The 23,028-nt window shown below is 40.7% G+C and overlaps 1 protein-coding gene across 8 annotated transcripts in view; it reads left to right on the top strand.

The window, feature by feature from the left end:
- LOC110452957 overlaps window positions 1–23,028 on the top strand; it is a 125,384-nt gene that overhangs the window by 23,554 nt on the left and 78,802 nt on the right. For 5 of the 8 annotated variants that reach the window (XM_021501729.1, XM_021501722.1, XM_021501728.1 and 2 more), the window contains exons 2-4: window positions 10,207–10,690; window positions 16,398–16,578; window positions 19,088–19,160. In XM_021501729.1, the coding sequence (XP_021357404.1) occupies window positions 10,639–10,690; window positions 16,398–16,578; window positions 19,088–19,160 (306 nt within the window). In that variant the 5' untranslated portion in view covers window positions 10,207–10,638. Of the gene's footprint in view, window positions 1–4,282; window positions 4,363–9,291; window positions 9,334–9,443; window positions 9,583–10,206; window positions 10,691–16,397; window positions 16,579–19,087; window positions 19,161–23,028 lie in introns of those variants that run through there. The other 3 variants (XM_021501724.1, XM_021501727.1, XM_021501725.1) reach the window with 3 other exon arrangements.

Genomic DNA, 23,028 nt, shown 5'->3' with positions numbered 1-23,028 from the left:
AAGTGATTTCTATATCCTATCCTGGGTAGTTTACCTGCTGTATCTGTCCTGTGTAAGTGATTTCTATATCCTATCCTGGGTAGTTGTCCTGCTGTATCTGTCCTGTGTAAGTGATATCTATATCCTATCCTGGGTAGTTTACCTGCTGTATCTGTCCTGTGTAAGTGATTTCTATATCCTATCCTGGGTAGTTTACCTTCTGTATCTGTCCTGTGTAAGTGATTTCTATATCCTATCCTGGGTAGTTTACCTGTGTATCTGTCCTGTGTAAGTGATTTCTATATCCTATCCTGGGTAGTTTACCTGCTGTATCTGTCCTGTGTAAGTGATTTATATATCCTATCCTGGGTAGTTTACCTGCTGTATCTGTCCTGTGTAAGTGATTTTTATATCCTATCCTGGGTAGTTTACCTGCTGTATCTGTCCTGTGTAAGTGATTTTTATATCCTATCCTGGGTAGTTTACCTGCTGTATCTGTCCTGTGTAAGTGATTTTTATATCCTATCCTGGGTAGTTTACCTGCTGTATCTGTCATGTGTAAGTGAATTCTATATTCTATCCTGGGTAGTTTACCTGCTGTATCTGTCATATGTAAGTGATTTTTATATCCTATCCTGGGTAGTTTACCTGCTGTATCTGTCCTGTGTAAGTGATTTATATATCCTATCCTGGGTAGTTTACCTGCTGTATCTGTCATGTGTAAGTGATTTTTATATCCTGCCCTTGATAGTTTACCTGCTGTATCTGTCCTGTGTAAGTGATTTCTATTTCTCTAACCCTGAACAGGTGTATCTGCACTTTTACCAGTGTGAGATTTCCTTGTCCCATCCCAGGATTGAGACGGGGGAATTCCCCTATTCATGACAATGGTATGACGTCACTTCAACAATACAATGAAGTCATGTCAACCCTGAATTTAGCATGTTATGTTTTCATTACATTGTGTATATGATACACATTGGGAGAACAGGGTAAGAGAAAAAGAATCATTCACCCCTTTGTGGGTAAGATAGGGGAACCTCAACCCTGGAGGAAAGATTCATAAGTTGCCAAACACTCAGCAAAGCCTCTTGTTTGGCAACATAAGAATCTTCCCCCTCGGGTTGAGATCCCTCTATCCTATCCTGAGTAGTTTTTGTACAAGAAGACTTCTTTCCAAAAGGTTTTGTTTGTTCCTTCTGTATCTCTATGCAGATTGTAAAACTATTAGGCCTTTAGTCTATTCAGCTGTCATGATCATTGATGACTGTAGTAGCAACTTGTCACTCATTGATACCATCTGTGTGTCAGGACCTGGACTGCTGTTTCCAGTGATGATGTAAGTGTGTCTCGCAGTACTGCTATTAGGTAAGAATCTTTACAGTATGTTTTCCTCACCCTATACCTTTAGCCTTTACTTGTATCTCTGACCCTATACTGACCCTGCCCTAACCTCCAATACCTGCTTACCTTCATGATCCTCTGCTCTCTCTTCTAACTATAAATTCCTGTTACACAGTTTTGGTACATATGTGGGTATACTTAATCTATACAGCTAATCAATAATACATCAGAGTTACCTTAATAAGGTCCAATTACTGAAGCTAGCCAATGGTGAGAACAGTGAAGAGGTCGCTGTACTGAATTTCTACTCACCATATGTGACCTATGGACTTAAATGCCCAGTCATTTCTTCTCAGGTACACTACTGTCCAGGTGTAGAGGTGACCTTGGGAACTGTCTGTCCAGTCACATATCAGGAACATTACTGACTATGTGTAGAGTTGACCTTGGGACCTTTGTGTCAAGTCATATATCAGTTACACGACTGACCACATGTAGAGGTGACCTTGGGACCATTGTGTCCAGTCACATATCAGGTACATGACTCACCACATGTAGAGGTGACCTTGGGACCTTTGTGTCCAGTCACATATCAGGTACCCGACTGACCACATGAAGAGGTGATCTTGGGACCTTTGTGTCCAGTCACATATCAGGTACATGACTGACCACATGTAGAGGTGACCTTGGGACCTCTGTGTCCAGTCACATATCAGGTACACGACTGACCACATGAAGAGGGGATCTTGGGACCTTTGTGTCCAGTCACATATCAGGTACACAACTGACCACATGAAGAGGTGACCTTGGGATCTTTGTGTCCAGTCACATATCAGGTACACGACTGACCACATGAAGAGGTGACCTTGGGACCTTTGTGTCAAGTCATATATCAGGTACACGACTGACCACATGTAGAGGTGACCTTGGAACCTTTTTGTCCAGTCACATATCAGGTACATGACTGACCACATGTAGAGGTGCCCTTGGGACCTTTGTGTCCAGTCACATATCAAGAACATGCCTGACCACATGTAGAGATGACCTGTGGACCTTTGTGTCCAGTTGCACATCAGGTACACTACTGACCACATGTAGAGGTGACCTTGGGACCTTTGTGTCCAGTCACATATCAGGTACTCGACTGACCACATGTAGAGGTGACCTCGGGACCTTTGTGTCCAGTCACACATCAAGTACACAACTGACCACATGCAGAGGTGACCTTGGGACCTTTGTGTCCAGTCACATAACAGGAACACTACTGACGAGGTGTAGAGGTGACCTTGGGAACTGTCTGTCCAGTCACATATCAGGTACTCGACTGACCACATGTAAAGGTTACCTTGGGACCTTTGTGTCCAGTCACATATCAGGTACTCGACTGACCACATGTAGAGGTGACCTTGGGACCTTTGTGTCCAGTCACATAACAGGAACACTACTGACCAGGTGTAGAGGTGACCTTGGGAACTGTCTGTCCAGTCACATATCAGGTACTCTACTGACAACATGTAGAGGTGACCTTGGGATCTTTGTGTCCAGTCGCACATCAAGTACATGACTGACCACATGTAGAGGTGACCTTGGGACCTTTGTGTCCAGTTGCACACCAGGTACACGACTGACCACATGTAGAGGTGACCTTCGGACCTTTGTGTCCAGTCATATAACAGGAACACTACTGAGGAGGTGTAGAGGTGACCTTGGGAACTGTCTGTCCAGTCACATATCAGGTACTCTACTGACAACATGTAGAGGTGACCTTGGGATCTTTGTGTCCAGTTGCACACCAGGTACACGACTGACTACATGTAGAGGTGACCTTGGGACCTTTGTGTCAAGTCATATATCAGTTACACGACTGACTACATGTAGAGGTGACCTTGGGACCTTTGTGTCCAGTCGCACATCAAGTACACGACTGACCCCATGTAGAGGTGACCTTGGGACCTTTGTGTCCAGTCGCCCATCAAGTACACGACTGACCACATGTAGAGGTGCCCTTGGGACCTTTGTGTCCAGTCGCACATCAAGTACACGACTGACCCCATGTAGAGGTGACCTTCGGACCTTTGTGTCCAGACATATAACAGGAACACTACTGAGGAGGTGTAGAGGTGCCCTTGGGAACTGTCTGTCCAGTCACATATCAGGTACTCTACTGACAACATGTAGAGGTGACCTTGGGATCTTTGTGTCCAGTTGCACACCAGGTACACGACTGACTACATGTAGAGGTGACCTTGGAACCTTTGTGTCCAGTCGCACATCAAGTACACGACTGACCCCATGTAGAGGTGACCTTGGGACCTTTGTGTCCAGTCACACATTAGGTACACGACTGATCATGTGTAGAGGTGACCTAAGCTTGGCACCTTTGGGTCCAGTCACAGACTCCAGGTTTATGACTGACCACATATAGTGGTGACCTTGGGACCTTTGTGTCCAGTCGCACATCAGGTACACTACTGACCAGGTGTAGAGGTGACCTTGGGACCTGTGTATGCCTTAAATTTGAGCTATGTTAATTTAAATCAGCTGATGCAGTATTTCGACTAACCAGAGTAAAAATAGTGATTGGTCTTATGTTTAAATATTACTCAGAATCTGACAATAACTTGATTGTTATAATTTGGATCAGATAATTTTGTAACCAGATATGTCGAATGTTCTGATTGTGGAGATTGCTAAATGTGCAATGCATTGAAAACAGAAGAAATGAATTGTAGATGGTTAAAGTTAAGGTTTTTATGTTGAGAATGACTAAATATATGTTTTGCTACATTTAGAAGTTTATCTGAATACATAAGGCATGCATATATATACAAGCACAGTTGAGTACTTGTATCACCTGGCATTGTGTGAGTTTACCTGGATTTACCTGGCCAGACATCTGGGGCCAGCAGGTAGCCTGCAGCCTCTGTATCAGTATGATTCATACAGGATTGGGGGCTTAGTGTGGAGAGATGTGAGTAACCCACTGTCTCAACGCTACAGCACACAGGTAACAGCGAAATAAACGTCAACATTTCACAGGTAAAAAGTTTGCTGTTTAAAGACATAGAAGGACATCAAAGATATGATAACATTTGTAAGGTTTCTGTAAAATGTTTGTGTATTTTACTTCTGTAATCACTTGCTACATCAGTAACTAAGAAGAATTCTGTAACTAAGGAGAAGAAAAATGATTTGTTACTGTTACTTATACAATAGTAACAGTAACAGGCTGGTTGTGTGGTAGTGTTACTATAATCTCTACAGGAGTAGTTACAGTAACAGGCCGGTTGTTTGGTTGTGTTACTGTAATCTCTACAGGAGTAGTTACAGTAACAGGCCGGTTGTTTGGTTGTGTTACTGTAATCTCTATAGGAGTAGTTACAGTAACAGGCTGGTTGTGTGGTAGTGTACTATAATCTCTACAGGAGTAGTTACAGTAACAGGCTGTTTGTGTGGTAGTGTTACTATAATCTCTACAGGAGTAGTTACAGTAACAGACTGGTTGTGTAGTAGTGTTACTATAATCTCTACAGGAGTAGTTACAGTAACAGGCTGGTTGTGTGGTAGTGATACTATAATCTCTATAGGATTAGTTACAGTAACAGGCTGTTTGTGTGGTAGTGTTACTATAATCTCTACATGAGTAGTACAGTAACAGGCTGGGTGTGTTACTATAATCTCTACATGAGTAGTACAGTAACAGGCTGGTTGTTTGGTTGTGTAACTATAATCTCTACAGGAGTAGTTACAGTAACAGAGTGGTTGTGTTACTATAATCTCTACATGAGTAGTACAGTAACAGGCTGGTTGTTTGGTTGTGTTACTGTAATCTCTACAGGAGTAGTCACCGTAACAGGCCGGTTGTGTTACTATAATCTCTACATGAGTAGTACAGTAACAGGCTGGGTGTGTGGTAGTGTTACTATAATATCTATAGGAGTAGTTACAGTAACAGTCTGGTTGAGTTACTATAATCTCTATAGTAGTAGTTACAGTAACAGACTGGTTGTTTGGTTGTGTTATTATAATCTCTACATGAGTAGTACAGTAACAGGCTGGTTGTGTTGTTGTGTTACTATAATCTCTACATGAGTAGTACAGTAACAGGCTGGTTGTGTTGTTGTGTTACTATAATCTCTACATGAGTAGTACAGTAACAGGCTGGGTGTGTTACTATAATCTCTATAGTAGTAGTTACAGTAACAGGCTGTTTGTGTGGTAGTGTTACTATAATCGCTACAGGAGTAGTTACAGTAACAGGCCGGTTGTGTTACTATAATCTCTATAGGAGTAGTTACAGTAACAGACTGGTTGTTTGGTTGTGTTATTATAATCTCTACATGAGTAGTTACAGTAACAGGCTGGTTGTGTGGTAGTGTTACTATAATCTCTATAGGAGTAGTTACAGTAACAGGCAGGTTGTGTTACTATAATCTCTACAGGAGTAGTTACAGTAACAGGCCAGTTGTCTGGTTGTGTTACTATGATCTCTATAGGAGTAGTTACAGTAACAGGCTGGTTGTGTGGTAGTGTTACTATACTCTCTTTAGGAGTAGTTACAGTAACAGGCCGGTTGTTTGGTTGTGTAACTATAATCCCTACAGGAGTAGTTACAGTAACAGGCTGGTTGTGTTACTATAATCTCTACAGGAGTAGTTACAGTAACAGGCCGATTGTTTGGTTGTGTTACTATAATCTCTATAGGAGTAGTTACAATAACTTACTATAATCTCTACAGGAGTAGTTACAGTAACAGGCCAGTTGTCTGGTTGTGTTACTATGATGTCTATAGGAGTAGTTACAATAACAGTCTGGTTGTGTTACTATAATCTCTACAGGAGGAGTTACAGTAACAGGCTGGTTGTTTGGTTGTGTAACTATAATCTCTTCAGGAGTAGTTACAGTAACAGGCTGGTTGTGTGGTAGTGTTACTAAAATCTCTATAGGAGTAGTTACAGTAACAGGCTGGTTGTGTGGTAGTGTTACTATAATCTCTACAGGAGTAGTTACAGTAACAGGCCGGTTGTTTGGTTGTGTAACTAGTAGTTACAGTAACAGGCTGGTTGTGTGGGAGTGTTACTATAATCTCTACAGGAGTAGTTACTGTAACAGGCTGGTTGTTTGGTTGTGTTGCTATAATATCTCGAGGAGTAGTTACAGTAACAGGCTGGTTGTTTGGTTGTGTTGCTATAATATCTCGAGGAGTAGTTACAGTAACAGGCTGGTTGTGTTACTACAATCTCTACAGGAGTAGTTACAGTAACAGGCTGGTTGTTTGGTTGTGTTGCTATAATATCTAGAGGAGTAGTTACAGTAACAGGCTGGTTGTGTGGTAGTGTTACTATAATCTCTACAGGAGTAGTTACAGTAACAGTCTGGTTGTGTTACTATGATCTCTATAGGAGTAGTTACAGTAACAGGCTGGTTGTGTTACTACAATCTCTACAGGAGTAGTTACAGTAACAGGCTGGTTGTGTTACTATAATCTCTATAGGAGTAGTTACAATAACAGGCTGGTTGTTTGGTTGTGTTACTATAATCTCCACAGGAGTAGTTACAGTAACAGGCTTGTTGTGTGGTAGTGTAACTATAATCTCTATAGGAGTAGTTACAGTAACAGGCTGGTTGTTTGGTTGTGTTACTGTAATCTCTACAGGAGTAGTTACAGTAATAGTCTGGTTGTGTTACTATAATCTCTACAGAAGTAGTTACAGTAACAGGCTGGTTGTGTTACTATAATCTCTGCAGGAGTAGTTACAGTAACAGGCTGGTTGTGTGGTAGTGTTACTAAAATCTCTATAGGAGTAGTTACAGTAACAGGCTGGGTGTGTTGTAGTGTTACTATAACCTCTACAGGAGTAGTTACAGTAACAGGCTGGCTGTTTTACTATAATCTCTATAGGAGCAGTTACAGTAACAGGCTGGTTGTGTGGTAGTGATACTAAAATCTCTATAGGAGTAGTTACAGTAACAGGCTGGCTGTTTTACTATAATCTCTATAGGAGCAGTTACAGTAACAGGCTGGTTGTGTGGTAGTGTTTCTATAATCTCGGAGTAGTTACAGTAACAGGCTGGTTGTGTTGTAGTGTTACTATAACCTCTACAGGAGGAGTTACAGTAACAGGCTGGTTGTTTGGTTGTGTTGCTATAATATCTAGAGGAGTAGTTACAGTAACAGGCTGGTTGTTTGGTTGTGTTGCTATAATATCTAGAGGAGTAGTTACAGTAACAGGCTGGTTGTGTGGTAGTGTTTCTATAATCTCGGAGTAGTTACAGTAACAGGCTGGTTGTGTGGTAGTGTTTCTATAATCTCGGAGTAGTTACAGTAACAGGCTGGTTGTTTGGTTGTGTTGCTATAATATCTAGAAGAGTAGTTACAGTAACAGGCTGGGTGTGTTACTATAATCTCTGCAGGAGTAGTTACAGTAACAGGCTGGTTGTGTGGTAGTGATACTAAAATCTCTATAGGAGTAGTTACAGTAACAGGCTATAATCTCTATAGGAGTAGTAACAGTAACAGGCTGGTTGTCTGGTTGTGTTACTAAAATCTCTATAGGAGTAGTTACAGTAACAGGCTGGCTGTTTTACTATAATCTCTATAGGAGCAGTTACAGTAACAGGCTGGTTGTGTGGTAGTGTTTCTATAATCTCGGAGTAGTTACAGTAACAGGCTGGTTGTTTGGTTGTGTAACTATAATCTCTACAGGAGTAGTTACAATAACAGGCTGGTTGTTTGGTTGTGTTACTATAATCTCCACAGGAGTAGTTACAGTAACAGGCTTGTTGTGTGGTAGTGTAACTATAATCTCTATAGGAGGAGTTACAGTAACAGGCCGGTTGTTTGGTTGTGTTACTATAATCTCTATAGGAGTAGATTGTGTTACTATGATCTCTATAGGAGTAGTTACAGTAACAGGCTGGCTGTTTTACTATAATCTCTATAGGAGCAGTTACAGTAACAGGCTGGTTGTGTGGTAGTGTTTCTATAATCTCGGAGTAGTTACAGTAACAGGCTGGTTGTGTTGTAGTGTTACTATAACCTCTACAGGAGGAGTTACAGTAACAGGCTGGTTGTTTGGTTGTGTTGCTATAATATCTAGAGGAGTAGTTACAGTAACAGGCTGGTTGTCTGATTGTGTTACTATAATCTCTATAGGAGTAGTTACAGTAACAGGCCAGTTGTGTGGTAGTGTTGCTATAATCTCTACAGGAGTAGTTACAGTAACAGGCCGGTTGTTTGGCTGTTTTACTATAATCTTTACAGTAACAGGCCAGTTGTGTGGTAGTGTTGCTTACTATAATCTCTACAGGAGTAGTTACAGTAACAGGCTGGCTGTTTTACTATAATCTCTATAGGAGTAGTTACAGTAACAGGCTGGTTGTCTGGTTGTGTTACTATAATCTCTATAGGAGTAGTTACAGTAACAGGCTGGCTGTTTTACAATAATCTCTATAGGAGTAGTTACAGTAACAGGCTGGTTGTTTGGTTGTGTTACTATAATCTCTATAGGAGTAGTTACAGTAACAGGCTGGTTGTGTGGTAGTGTTACTATAATATCTACAGGAGTAGTTACAGTAACAGGCTGGCTGTTTTACTATAATCTCTACAGGAATAGTTACAGTAACAGGCTGGTTGTTTGGTTGTGAGAGGTAGAAATGAAATGAAAGCTGTACATCAGAGTTAAATGTGTATCCAATTGATAAATGTGTGACATAAATTAAGAACGTTTCTATTTTTCTTTCATTCCATTTGTATCAGATGTGATATCACAAGGCTGTAGGCCTGGAATTTGTATGGAAGTGTGCCATAGTGTAAAGACTCTATTCAGTGAATTACTTGTATCAATATTTGCTAAACGTCTTCAACTATCCTTCTCTAGAAATAGCTGTCTGGGGTCATTTCAGGTCATTAAAATATTGAGGATCACCAGACAAAGACAACTAACATACATGTATTACTACTACACTAAACCCTAACACTGATATAAGGCAGTGTCAAACTTCACTGAGGTTCGTAATTCTGCTCGTTTGTTTGGTAATTAACATCCTTGCGACAGTATAAGGTCATATGAAGAAGGGGAGGATCATAAGACAACATTTTACCACGTCAAACACGGGTACAGATAAAGACAGGCACAAACTCCTCGGGTACAGATAAAGACAGGCACAAACTCCTCGGGTACAGATAAAGACAGGCACAGTCATTTGGTGTACATTTTGACATTGTATATAGTTAGAAGTCATTGAAACTTTAACCTGGTATGTATATATAAAGTTAGTGATACTTTGTTGGATATTTTGACATTGTATGTACTAAGAGGTCATTAAAATGTTTTAACGTTTGACTTGTATTTAGTAACAGGTAATTTATCATGACATTTTATATAGTTATACTATAATAGGACATCTGTTTTGACTTTTGACCTAGTCAGTATTAAGAGGTCAATTGTTTTGATATTTTGACCTTGTATGTAGTTAAAGGTAGTCTATTTTGACTTTTACTCCTTATTGTTTGTAGTAAAAGGTTATTTGTTTTGACTTCATTACTTTGTATTTACATGTAGTAAGAACTTATTTGTCCTGACATTTTGACCTTGTTTGTAGTTGCAGGTCATTTGTTTCGACTTTTGACCTTGTAAGTAGTTAGAGGTCAATTTTTAATGAATTAGAAATTAGAGATTTATTGTTTCGATATTTTGATTTGTACATAGATAGATGTCATTTGTTTCAACATTTTGACCCTAAATGTTAATGTCAAAGGTCATTTGTTTTGACTTTGTATGTAGAGGTCATTTGATTGATTTCCTTTTACAGTGTTTGAGTTCAGAGTTCCTGTATAACGTTTTTTTCTCTGACACAGCTTAGTATTGATATTATTTTCAGGTGGCAGGGATGTGCTGAGAATGTAACACTGGTTACACTGACTGTCTACAACAATTATACGTGTACATGTGCCTCGCCTTACCTGTGACTTACCTGTGATTAACCTGTATCTTACCTGTGTCACATTCTCAGCATCTGGATATAAAGTAACTAACTCAACTCTTTCCACCAGGAATTATAATCTCTGTCTGCTGTACTTACAAGGGAGATAACTCTGGTTAAACAGACAACCATACAAAGATAAGTGTGATATCAGGGATTCCGTGTGATATATGGGAACCAGACATCTGTGTGAAGATATAACGAGTCCATAAACCAGAGCCTGTGTGTTATCTACAGATAGTAACCAGTCTAAAGAGATATCACACACTGATGGGGAGGAGCAGTCACCAGTACTACTCCACCTGGTGGACATTTTAGACAATAACCATTATGTCAGGCTGGCACCGCCTCTCCGGTTACCTGTATTTTAAAGAAGGGGGAGGTAAGTACCATCCTTAAATAACATAGATCTGATTGTTTAGTTCAGCTCTAAGGAGTAGTACCACCCTTATAAAACATAGATCTGATTGTTAAGTTCAGCTCTAAGGGGTAGTACCATCCTTTAGCATAAAGTTCTTAATATGTAGCTCCTTGGCTCCCTAGAGTGTTACTGGTATCATCTTTAAACAGCATTGTTAAGTGGGTAGCTCAATAGCTCTCTATAGACTGGTACCATCCTTATACAGAGTAGTTCTGAATGTGTAGCTTAGCTACCTAAAGTGGTACCATCCTTATACAGAGTAGTTCTGAATGTGTAGCTTAGCTCCCTAGCATGGTACCATCCTTATACAGAGTAGTTCTGAATGTGTAGCTTAGCTTCCTAGAGTGGTACCATCTTTAAACAGCATTGTTAAGTGGGTAGCTCAATAGCTCGCTATAGACTGGTACCATCCGTATACAGAGTAGTTCTGACTGTGTAGCCTAGCTACCTAGAGCGGTACCATCCGTATACAGAGTAGTTCTGAATGTGTAGCTTAGCTACCTAGAGTGGTACCATCCTTATACAGAGTAGTTCTGAATGTTTAGCTTAGCTACCTAGAGTGGTACCATCCTTATACAGAGTAGTTCTGAATGTGTAGCTTAGCTACCTAGAGTGGTACCATCCTTATACAGAGTAGTTCTGAATGTGTAGCTTAGCTACCTAGAGTGGTACCATCCTTATACAGAGTAGTTCTGAATGTGTAGCTTAGCTACCTAGAGTGGTACCATCCTTATACAGAGTAGTTCTGAATGTGTAGCTTAGCTACCTAGAGTGGTACCATCCTTATACAGAGTAGTTCTGAATGTGTAGCTTAGCTACCTAGAGTGGTACCATCCTTATACAGAGTAGTTCTGAATGTGTAGCTTAGCTACCTAGAGTGGTACCATCCTTATACAGAGTAGTTCTGAATGTGTAGCTTAGCTTCCTAGAGTGGTACCATCTTTAAACAGCATTGTTAAGTGGGTAGCTCAATAGCTCGCTATAGACTGGTACCATCCGTATTCAGAGTAGTTCCGAATGTGTAGCTTAGCTACCTAGAGTGGTACCATCCTTATACAGAGTAGTTCTAAATGTGTAGCTTAGCTACCTAAAGTGGTACCATCCTTATATAGAGTAGTTCTGAATGTGTAGCCTAGCTACCTAGAGTGGTACCATCCTTATACAGAGTAGTTCTGAATGTGTAGCTTAGCTACCTAGAGTGGTACCATCCTTATACAGAGTAGTTCTGAATGTGTAGCTTAGCTACCTAGAGTGGTACCATCCTTATACAGAGTAGTTCTGAATGTGTAGCTTAGCTACCTAGAGTGGTACCATCCTTATACAGAGTAGTTCTGAATGTGTAGCTTAGCTACCTAGAGTGGTACCATCCTTATACAGAGTAGTTCTGAATGTGTAGCTTAGCTACCTAGAGTGGTACCATCCTTATACAGAGTAGTTCTGAATGTGTAGCTTAGCTACCTAGAGTGGTACCATCCTTATACAGAGTAGTTCTGAATGTGTAGCTTAGCTACCTAGAGTGGTACCATCCTTATACAGAGTAGTTCTGAATGTGTAGCTTAGCTACCTAGAGTGGTACCATCCTTATACAGAGTAGTTCTGAATGTGTAGCTTAGCTACCTAGAGTGGTACCATCCTTATACAGAGTAGTTCTGAATGTGTAGCTTAGCTACCTAGAGTGGTACCATCCTTATACAGAGTAGTTCTGAATGTGTAGCTTAGCTACCTAGAGTGGTACCATCCTTATACAGAGTAGTTCTGAATGTGTAGCCTAGCTACCTAGAGTGGTACCATCCTTATACAGAGTAGTTCTGAATGTGTAGCTTAGCTACCTAAAGTGGTACCATCCTTATACAGAGTAGTTCTGAATGTGTAGCTTAGCTACCTAGAGTGGTACCACCCTTATACAGAGTAGTTCTGAATGTGTAGCTTAGCTCTTTAGAATGGTACCATCCTTATACAGAGTAGTTCTGAATGTGTAGCTTAGCTACCTAGAGTGATACCATCTGTATACAGAGTAGTTCTGAATGTGTAGCTTAGCTATCTAGAGTGGTACCATCCGTATACAGAGTAGTTCTGAATATGTAGCTTAGCTCTTTAGAATGGTCCCATCCTTATACAGAGTAGTACGGAATGTGTAGCTTAGCTACTTAGAGTGATACCATCTGTATACAGAGTAGTTCTGAATGTGAAGCTTAGCTATCTAGAGTGGTACCATCCGTATACAGAGCAGTTCTGAATGTGGAGCTTAGCTATCTAGAGTGGTACCATCCGTATACAGAGTAGTTCTGAATATGTAGCTTAGCTCCCTAGAGTGGTATCATCTTTAAACAGCATTGTTAAGTGGGTAGCTCAATAGCTTGCTATAGACTGGTACCTAACCACCGTTATCCGACAGTAATTTAGGGAGTTATACCTCTTTAATTAATTGCTGAAACAGTGTCCGCTCTATACCACGAGTGATTTTCAACAGATTAACTTCAAACTTCATGTGAGGTTTAATTACCATAAAATTTTGAACAAGTCGGATAACCACCATTGTTTGATTGCCATTTACGGAGTTATGCCCCTTTATTCAATATTTCAATTGCTGAAATGGTGTTTGTTCAATTTCATCTGTTATTTTCAATGGATTAGCTTCAAACTTTATAGGAAGATTTATTACCATGAGAGCTCAAATGTTGTTGATGACTACTATTATCTCACTGTTATTTATGGAGTTGTGCCCTTTTATTCAATACTCAAAATGGTGTCCGCTCAATATCTAAAGTAAGCTTCAATGGATTAACTTCAAACCTCATATGAAGGTTAATCAGCATGAGAGGTCAGTTAGACAACCCCCATTATCTCACTGTAATTACAACCCCCATTATCTCACTGTAATTTGCGGAGTTATACCCCCTGAATCATTGGAATGAGTGTAGTCACATTTATCTGACCATAATTACAAACCTCATTCCCCTTGGTTTCATTAATGCAGTACAGCATGCATTCCAGGATGTTTTATTGCACTCGTTGATCTACCAGGTATGTTGAATTATTTCTCCTTTAACATTAATTACTAACAAATATTTTATATTTTTCAAGGATATAAACAACTGCTCATTCAACAAATTGTGGTGGGTGTACAAATGTATTATGTACCGCTAGGCGATGACCTTGTTACACTATGACACAGCACTTGTCCTGTGATTTACCCCAGTTATAGCTTACTGAGAAGTAAGAATAAATTTTGGGTTGTGTTTCGATTGTGTTTTGACCTTTGCCCTCCTGAAATATGACCCCTGATCCTTGTTGGCGGTATCACACTGCTGAGGAGTACGTAAGAAGAAACTATGAAGAGTGTTTTGACCTTTGCCCTCAAAAAAAGTGATCCCTGATCCTTGTTGTCGGTATCAAACTATGAAGAGTGTTTTGACCTTTGCCCTCAAAAAAAGTGATCCCTGATCCTTGCTGTCGGTATCAAACTATGAAGAGTGTTTTGCCCTTTGCCCTCAAAAAAAGTGATCCCTGATCCTTGCTGTCGGTATCAAACTATGAAGAGTGTTTTGACCTTTGCCCTCAAAACAAGTGATCCCTGATCCTTGTTGTCGGTATCAATCTATGAAGAGTGTTTTGACCTTTGCCCTCAAAAAAAGTGTTCCCTGATCCTTGTTCTCGGTATCAAACTATGAAGAGTGTTTTGACCTTTGCCCTCAAAACAAGTGATCCCTGATCCTTGTTGTCGGTATCAATCTATGAAGAGTGTTTTGACCTTTGCCCTCAAAAAAAGTGTTCCCTGATCCTTGTTGTCGGTATCAAACTATGAAGAGTGTTTTGACCTTTGCCCTCAAAACAAGTGATCCCTGATCCTTGTTGTCGGTATCAGACTGCTGAGGAGTATGTAAGAAGAAACTATGAAGAGTGTTTTGACCTTTGCCCTCAAAAAAAGTGACCCTTGATCCTTGTTGTCTGTATCAGACTGCTGAGGAGTATGTAAGAAGAAACTATGAAGAGTGTTCTGACCTTTGCCCTCCAGAAAAGTGACCCCTGATCCTTGTTGTCGGTATCACACTGCTGAGGAGTACGTAAGAAGAAACTATGAGGAGTGTTTTGACCTTTGCCCTCAAAAAAAGTGTTCCCTGATCCTTGTTCTCGGTATCAAACTATGAAGAGTGTTTTGACCTTTGCCCTCAAGAAAAGTGACCCTTGATCCTTGTTGTCTGTATCAGACTGCTGAGGAGTATGTAAGAAGAAACTATGAAGAGGGTTTTGACCTTTGCCCTCCAGAAAAGTGACCCCTGATCCTTGTTGTCGGTATCACACTGCTGAGGAGTATGTAAGAAGAAACTATTAAGAGTGTTTTGACCTTTGCCCTCCAGAAAATTGACCCCTGATCCTTGTTGTCTGTATCAGACTGCTGAGGAGTACGTAAGAAGAATTTATGAAGAGTGTTTTGACCTTTGCCCTCCAGAAAATTGACCCCTGATCCTTGTTGTCTGTATCAGACTGCTGAGGAGTACGTAAGAAGAAACTATGAAGAGTGTTTTGACCTTTGCCCTCCAGAAAAATTACCTTTGATCCTTGTTGTCGGTATAAGAATGCTGAGGAGTACGTAAGAAGAAACTATAAAGTGTGGTTTGACCTTTGCCCTCCAGAAAAGTGACCCCTGATCCTTGTTGTCGGTATGAAACTGCTGAGGAGTACGTAAGAAGAAACTATGAAGAGTGTTTTGACCTTTGCCCTCCAGAAAAGTGACCCCTGATCCTTGTTGTCGGTATCAGACTGCTGAGGAGTATGTAAGAAGAAACTATGAAGAGTGTTTTGACCTTTGATCTCCTTTAACTGACCAAAGACTAATGTTGTTTGTGTGAATTTACTGAGGAATAATAAAAAATGTAGTGGTGTTTGTTTGAACTTTACCCTTCTGTGAATGACCCATGGCCCCTGTGTCATCTTGCTGAGGAATAAAAAGAAACTTTAGTATGTGTTTGGCAGTTGTTCACTTGGGACTGAACTTTAACCTACCTAAGAAGCATGAAGAAACTGGGTTGTGTTTAGACCATTTCCGTCCTGTTGACCTCTAATCTAGGTATCAGCCTGTTGAGGAATAAGCAGAAACTGTTGGTTGTGTTTTGACCTCTGTCTCCTTCAGTGACCCCTGACTCTGTATATCAGTTTGTTTCAAGCAAAAATATTTGTGCTTATTGTTTTGACCTTTGCACTCCTGTGATTGACCCCTAACCCCTGTTGTGTGTAAATGTATCAGCTTGCTGAGGAGCATGAAGAAACAGTACATTTATAATATTTGCCCTCCTCTGTTTGACCCCTATTTTAGGTAACTGTGACTTTAGTTATGACCTTAATGCCCTCCTGTGTCTGACCTCTGAACCCTGTTGTTGGTAAATATTTAGCTTGCTGAGGTGCATGAAGAAACAGTACATTTATAATATTTGCCCTCCTCTGTTTGACCCCTATTTTAGGTAACCGTGACTTTAGTTATGACCTTAATGCCCTCCTGTGTCTGACCTCTGAACCCTGTTGTAGGTAAATATTTAGCTTGCTGAGGTGCATGAAGAAACAGTAAGTTTATAATATTTGCCCTCCTCTGTTTGACCCCTATTTTAGGTAACTGTGAGTTTAGTTATAACCTTAATGCCCTCCTGTGTCTGACCTCTGCACCCTGTTGTAGGTATCAGCCTACTGAGAAGTAAGAGAAAACTTTGGTGTGTGCTAGAGGAGAGTCAATGCCAGCTGCTGTACTTTAAGACAGAGGACGATGTACGCAACAACAAAACACCCGTGGGGAGCCTCGATATCCAGGGAGCAGCCATTTCCCTTGACCTTGACAACCATAACCAGTTCAATATCCTGTAGGTAACGTGTTGTAGTCTCATCACTATATCATAGCTAGTAACAGTCTCATCATTCTATCATAGCTAGTAACAGTCTCATCCCTCTATCATAGCTAGTAACAGCCCCATCACTCTGTCATAGCTAGTAACAGTCTTATCACACCACCATAGCTAGTAACAGCCCCATCACTCTGTCATAGCTAGTAACAGTCTCATCACCCCATCATAGCTAGTAACAGCCCCATCACTCTATCAGAGCTAGTAACAGTCTCATCACTCTATCATAGCTAGTAACAGTCTCATCATTCTATCATAGCTAGTAACAGTCTCATCGCTCTATCATAGCTAGTAACAGCCCCATCACTATATCATAGCTAGTAACAGCCCCATCACTCTGTCATAGCTAGTAACAGCCCCATCACTCTATCATAGCTAGTAACAGTCTCATCGCTCTATCATAGCTAGTAACAGCCCCATCACTTTATCATAGATTGTAATAGTCTCATCACTCTATCATAGCTAGTAACAGTCTCATCATTCTATCATAGCTAGTAACAGTCTCATCCCTCTATCATAGCTAGTAACAGCCCCATCACTTTATCATAGCTTGTAATAGTCTCATCTCTCTATCATAGCTAGTAACAGTCTCATCACTTTATCATAGCTAGTAACAGTCTAATCACTCTATCATAGCTAGTAACAGCCCCATCACTCTGTCATAGCTAGTAACAGTCTTATCACACCACCATAGCTAGTAACAGCCCCATCACTCTGTCATAGCTAGTAACAGTCTTATCACACCACCATAGCTAGTAACAGCCCCATCACTCTGTCATAGCTAGTAACAGTCTCATCACTCTATCATAGCTAGCAACAGTCTCATCATTCTATCATAGCTAGTAACAGTCTCATCCCTCTATCATAGCTAGTAACAGCCCCATCACTCTGTCATAGCTAGTAACAGTCTCATCAATCTATCATAGCTAGTAACAGCCCCATCACTCTATCATGGTTAGTAAAGCCCCATCACTCTATCATGGTTAGTAACAGCCCCATCACTCTATCATAGGTAGTAACAGTCTAATCACTCTATCATAGCTAGTAACAGCCCCATCACTTTATCATAGCTTGTAATATTCTCATCACTTTATCATTGCTAGTAACAGTCTCATCACTCTATCATAGCTAGCAACAGTCTCATCACTCTATCATAGCTAGTAACAGTCTCATCGCTCTATCATAGCTAGTAACAGTCTCATCACTTTATCATAGCTAGTAACAGTCTAATCACTCTATCATAGCTAGTAACAGCCCCATCACTCTATCATAGCTTTTGTAGTTTTGACATTTTATTTTCAGTTTTGATTGACTGAAAAAGCACAGAGGGATGTACATCCCACAAGACACTGTGTATATCTGTATGAAAAACCCAACTGGTGTAACCTTCAAATGATATGTATATAAAACCAACTGATTCAGAGTATAAATAGTCTAATACATGTACCAAAGAGGCTGATGCTTTCTGTCATCAATAAATTAATTGATGTACTGTCTAAAAATACCAGGTTGCATTAGACTAAAAATAAATGTGTTCATGACTTTTGATTATTATATCACTGCCATAGAGAATTAAACTATGATGCTCAGATAAATAAAAAATTACCTCATAAGGAACTATAACCATGAAATCAATACATTATAGTAAATAAGCCCAGATACCCATTTTATTACAGATAAGATTTTATTATCATAGATAGATATTACATTTTAATGTCAATCTCTGTATATTTAATAGATGTTGAAGTTCATATGTCCATAAACAATGTGTCAGCTGCCAAGTGTATAAATGGAGATATCACTGATACATATACAGTGGCCTTCTCATTGTTTTTTTTAAAATGATGGCAGCTTCAAGGAGGTATCAAATGCTCTTTTATTTTTATCATTGTGTCTTCGCCCTAAGTAGCACATACATTAGCTTCATCCTGTCTGTCAGTCTGTCCATCTGTCTGTCTGTCAACATTTGTCTTGTCTTGTCTTGTCCTATCCAAATTTTCTATTGCATTTCATGAAACTTCAAACAAGTATTCCTGCCATTGATCTCCCAAGGGCAGTTGAAGGTTAAGGTATATGTTTGAGGTCAAGGTCACAGTTACAGAATCATTCTGTGATGAGGGGATATAGATGGGGTATGGATATCATCCCTTAATTTTTTTAAACTTTACACAATGATTTCGGACATTGAAGGTCATTGTCATATGTTCAAGGTCAAGGTCGGTACTACAGAATCTTAACATGGTGATGAAGAGATTGAATTGTCCACGCATTCCTAACCTAAATTTTGAACCAAATTTTATAAAACACAAGCATCCCCACCACCTTGAGATCAGTTGAAAGTCAAAAGTCATACTGTATATTCAAGGTAAGAGTTTTCAATCTTTCATAAAACATCATAACATGTACTGATTTTTCACTAGCATAAATGACTTAGTAGGTACTTACAATTGTACCGTGTATGTGTTTACAGGTCTGACAACAAGGAATATCAATTCACAGCAGAAAACCATGAGTCTATGATGATATGGTTACTAGGACTACAGGTATATTTGTTTACTCATCAATTAATCTGACACTTGAAAATGTTACATCACTCTCCTGACTAAATCCATCTCCCTGTCAATATCCCCTCTCCCTGTCTATGTCCCTCCCCCTATCTTTATGCCTGTCTATATCCCCTTTCACTCTCTATATCCGTACCCCATCTATATCCATCTCCCTGTCTATATCCCCTATTCCTGTCTATATCCCCTCTCCCTGTCTATGTCCCTCCCCCTATCTATATGCCTGTCTATATCCCCTTTCACTCTCTATATCCATACCCCATCTATATCCTCTCCCTGTCTATATCCCCTCTCCCTGTCTATGTCCCTCCCACTATCTATATGCCTGTCTATATCCCCTTTCACTCTCTATATCCATACCCCATCTATATCCCCTCTCCCTGTCTATATCCCCTATTCCTGTCTATATCCCCTCCCCCTGTCTATATCCCCCCCTATATATATCCCTCTCACTGTCTATATCCTCTCTCACTGTCTATATCCCCTCTCTTTATGTCTATATCCACTCTCCCTGTCTATTTCCCCATCTCCCTGTCTATATCCCCTCTTCCTCTCTATATCCCCTCTCCCTATCTATATCCCTGTCCATTTACCTCTCACTGTCTATATCCCCTCTCCCTGTCTATATCCCTCCTGTCTAGTGCCTCTCTCTCTGTGTCTATATCCCCTCTCTCTGTCTATATTCCCCCGTGTCTATTGCCCCCTTCTCTTTCTATCTATATCCCCTCTTTCTGTCTATATCCCCCCTGTCTATTTCCCCCTCTCTCTGTCTATATCCCCTATCTCTGTCTAAATCCCTTACCATGTCTATATACCATCTTCATGTCTATATCACCCTCTGACTCTTTATATCCCCTCTCCATATCTATATACTTCCCCCTGTCTATATCCCTCCCCCTATCTATATCCATATCCCTGTCTATATCTCTTTCCCTGTCTATAACCTCTCTCCCTGTCTATATCCCCTCTCCCTGTCTATATCCCCTCTCCCTGTCTATATCCCGTCCCCTTTTCTATAAACCACCTCCCTGTCTATATCCCCCTCTCACTCTCTATATCCCCTCTCCCCATCTATATCCTTCCTCCTGTCTATATCCCCTCTCCCTGTTTTTATCCCCTCTCACTCTTTATATCACTACTTCATCTATATCCCTCTCTCTGTCTATATCCCCTCTCCCTGTCTATATCCCCTCCCCTTTTTTATATACCATCTCCCTGTCTATATACCCCTCTTACTCTCTATATCCCTACCCCATCTATAACCCTCTTCCTGTCTTTATCCCCTATCACTCTCTATATCCCCTCTCACTCTCTATATCCCTGCTTCATCTATAACCCTCTCCCTGTCTATATCCCCTCTCCATGTCAACATCCCTCCCCCTATCTATATCCCCCTCTCACTCTTTATATCCCCTTTTACTCTCTATATCCCCTCTCACTCTCTATATCCATACCCAATCTATAACCCTTTCCCTGTCTTTATCCCTCCCCTATCTGTATCCCCTCCCCATTTCTATATCCCCTCTCCCTGTCTATATCCCCTCTCACTGTCTATATCCCTTCTTACTCTTTATATCACTACTTCATCTATATCCCTGTCTCTGTTTGTATTCCCTCCCCCTGTCTATATCCCTCTCTCTCTGTCTATATCCCTCTCCCTGTCTATATCCCTCTCTCTGTCTATATCCCCCTCCCTGTATATATCCCCTCTCCCAGTCTATATCCCCCTCTCACTGTCTATATCCCCTCTCCCTGTCTACATCCCTCCCCTATCTATATCCCCCTCTCACTCTTTATATCCCCTTTTACTCTCTATATCCCCTTTCACTCTCTATATCCCCTCTCACTCTCTATATCCCTACCCCATCTATAACTCTCTCCCTGTCTATATCCCTGCCATTATCTATATCTCATCCCACTTTCTATATCCCCCATCACTGTCAATATCCCCCCCTCCCTGTATATATCGATGTCACTGTATATATCCCCCTCACTGTCTATATTCCCTCTCCCTGTCTATATCCCCTCTCCCTGTCTATATCCCTCTCCCTGTCTATATCCCTCTCCCTGTCTATATCCCTCTCACTGTCTATATCCCCTCTCACTGTCTATAACCCTCTCCCTGTCTATATCCCTCTCCCTGTCTATATCCCTCTCACTGTCTATATTCCCTCTCACTGTCTAAACCCCTCTCACTGTCTAAAACAGTCTCCCTGTCTTTATCCCCTCTTCTCTCTATATCCATACTTCATCTATATCCCTCTCTCTGTCTATATCCCCTCTCCCAGTCTACATCCCTCCCCTATCTATATCCCCCTCTCACTGTCTATATCCCCTCTCCCTGTCTACATCCCTCCCCTATCTATATCCCCCTCTCACTCTTTATATCCCCTTTCACTATCTATATCCCCTTTCACTCTCTATATCCCCTCTCACTCTCTATAACCCTACCCCATCTATAACTCTCTCCCTGTCTATATTCCTGCCATTATCTATATCCCATCCCACTTTCTATATCCCCCATCACTGTCAATATCCCCCCCTCCCTGTATATATCGATGTCACTGTCTATATCACCCTCACTGTCTATATTCCCTCTCCCTGTCTATATCCCTCTCCCTGTCTATATCCTTCTCAGTGTCTATATCCCCTCTCCCTGTCTATATCCCTCCCCTATATATATCCCTCTCCATGTCTATATCCCCTCTTCCTATCTATATCCCTGTCCATATCCCTCTCACTGTCTATATCCCCTCTCACTGTCTATATCCCCTCTCACTGTCTATATCCCCTCTCACTGTCTTTATCCGCTCTCACTGTCTATATCCCTTCTCCCTGTCTTTATCCCTTCCCCATCTATATCCCTATTCATGTCTATATCCCCTCTCTCTGTCTATATCCTCCCTGTCTATATCCCCTCTCCCTGTCTATATCCCTACCTCTGTCTATATCCAATCTCCCTGTCTATATCCCTCCCCCTGTCTATTCCCCATCTCTCTCTCTGTCGATATCCCCTTTCCCTGTCTTTATCCTTCCTGCCCATATCCCCTCTCACTGTCTATATCCCCTCTCCCTGTATATATCATCTTTTCCTGTCCATATACCTTTTCCTGTCTATATCCTCCCTGTTTATACCCCCTCTCATTGTCTATATCCCGTCCCCAGTCATTTCCCTTCTCCCTGCTTATAACACTCTTTCAGTTTGTCCCAAAATAAAGAGTTGAGTATTTAAGCTTTCTCTGAAGATTTTAAACAAGCTGTATTTATATAGCTATCAGACAGATACACATTGTGAGATTGATTGAAAGTTTAGCCTTTTGAGTAAACATGATGTATAGAATTTATTGTGACAGTGAAGGCTGTGCAGCAAGCTGTCACCCACAACTAAGACCAAACAAATATAAAGACTTCGCCAGGCCTTTATGAACAATATACTGTACCTCCACCAGACCTTATACACTATTCTGTATCTCTATCAGACCTCATACAATATACTGTACCTCCACCATACTGTAAACAATATACTGTACCTCCACCAGACCTCATACAATATACTGTACCTCCACCAGCCCTTATACAATATACTGTACCTCCACCAGACCTTAAACAATATACTGTACCTCCACCAGACCTTACACAATATTCTGTACCTCAATCAGACCTTATACAATATACTGTACCTCCACCAGACCTTTTACAATATACGGTACCTCCACCAGATCTTATAAAATATACTTTACCTCCACCAGACCTAATACAATATACTGTACCTCCACCAGATCTTATACAATATTCTGTATCTCCACCAGAACTTATACAATATACTGTACCTTCACCAAACATTATA

The sequence above is a fragment of the Mizuhopecten yessoensis genome, unplaced genomic scaffold (assembly GCF_002113885.1).
Source record: "Mizuhopecten yessoensis strain PY_sf001 unplaced genomic scaffold, ASM211388v2 scaffold7015, whole genome shotgun sequence".
Taxonomy (NCBI): domain Eukaryota; kingdom Metazoa; phylum Mollusca; class Bivalvia; order Pectinida; family Pectinidae; genus Mizuhopecten; species Mizuhopecten yessoensis.
This window is presented reverse-complemented; position numbering and strand designations above follow the sequence as displayed.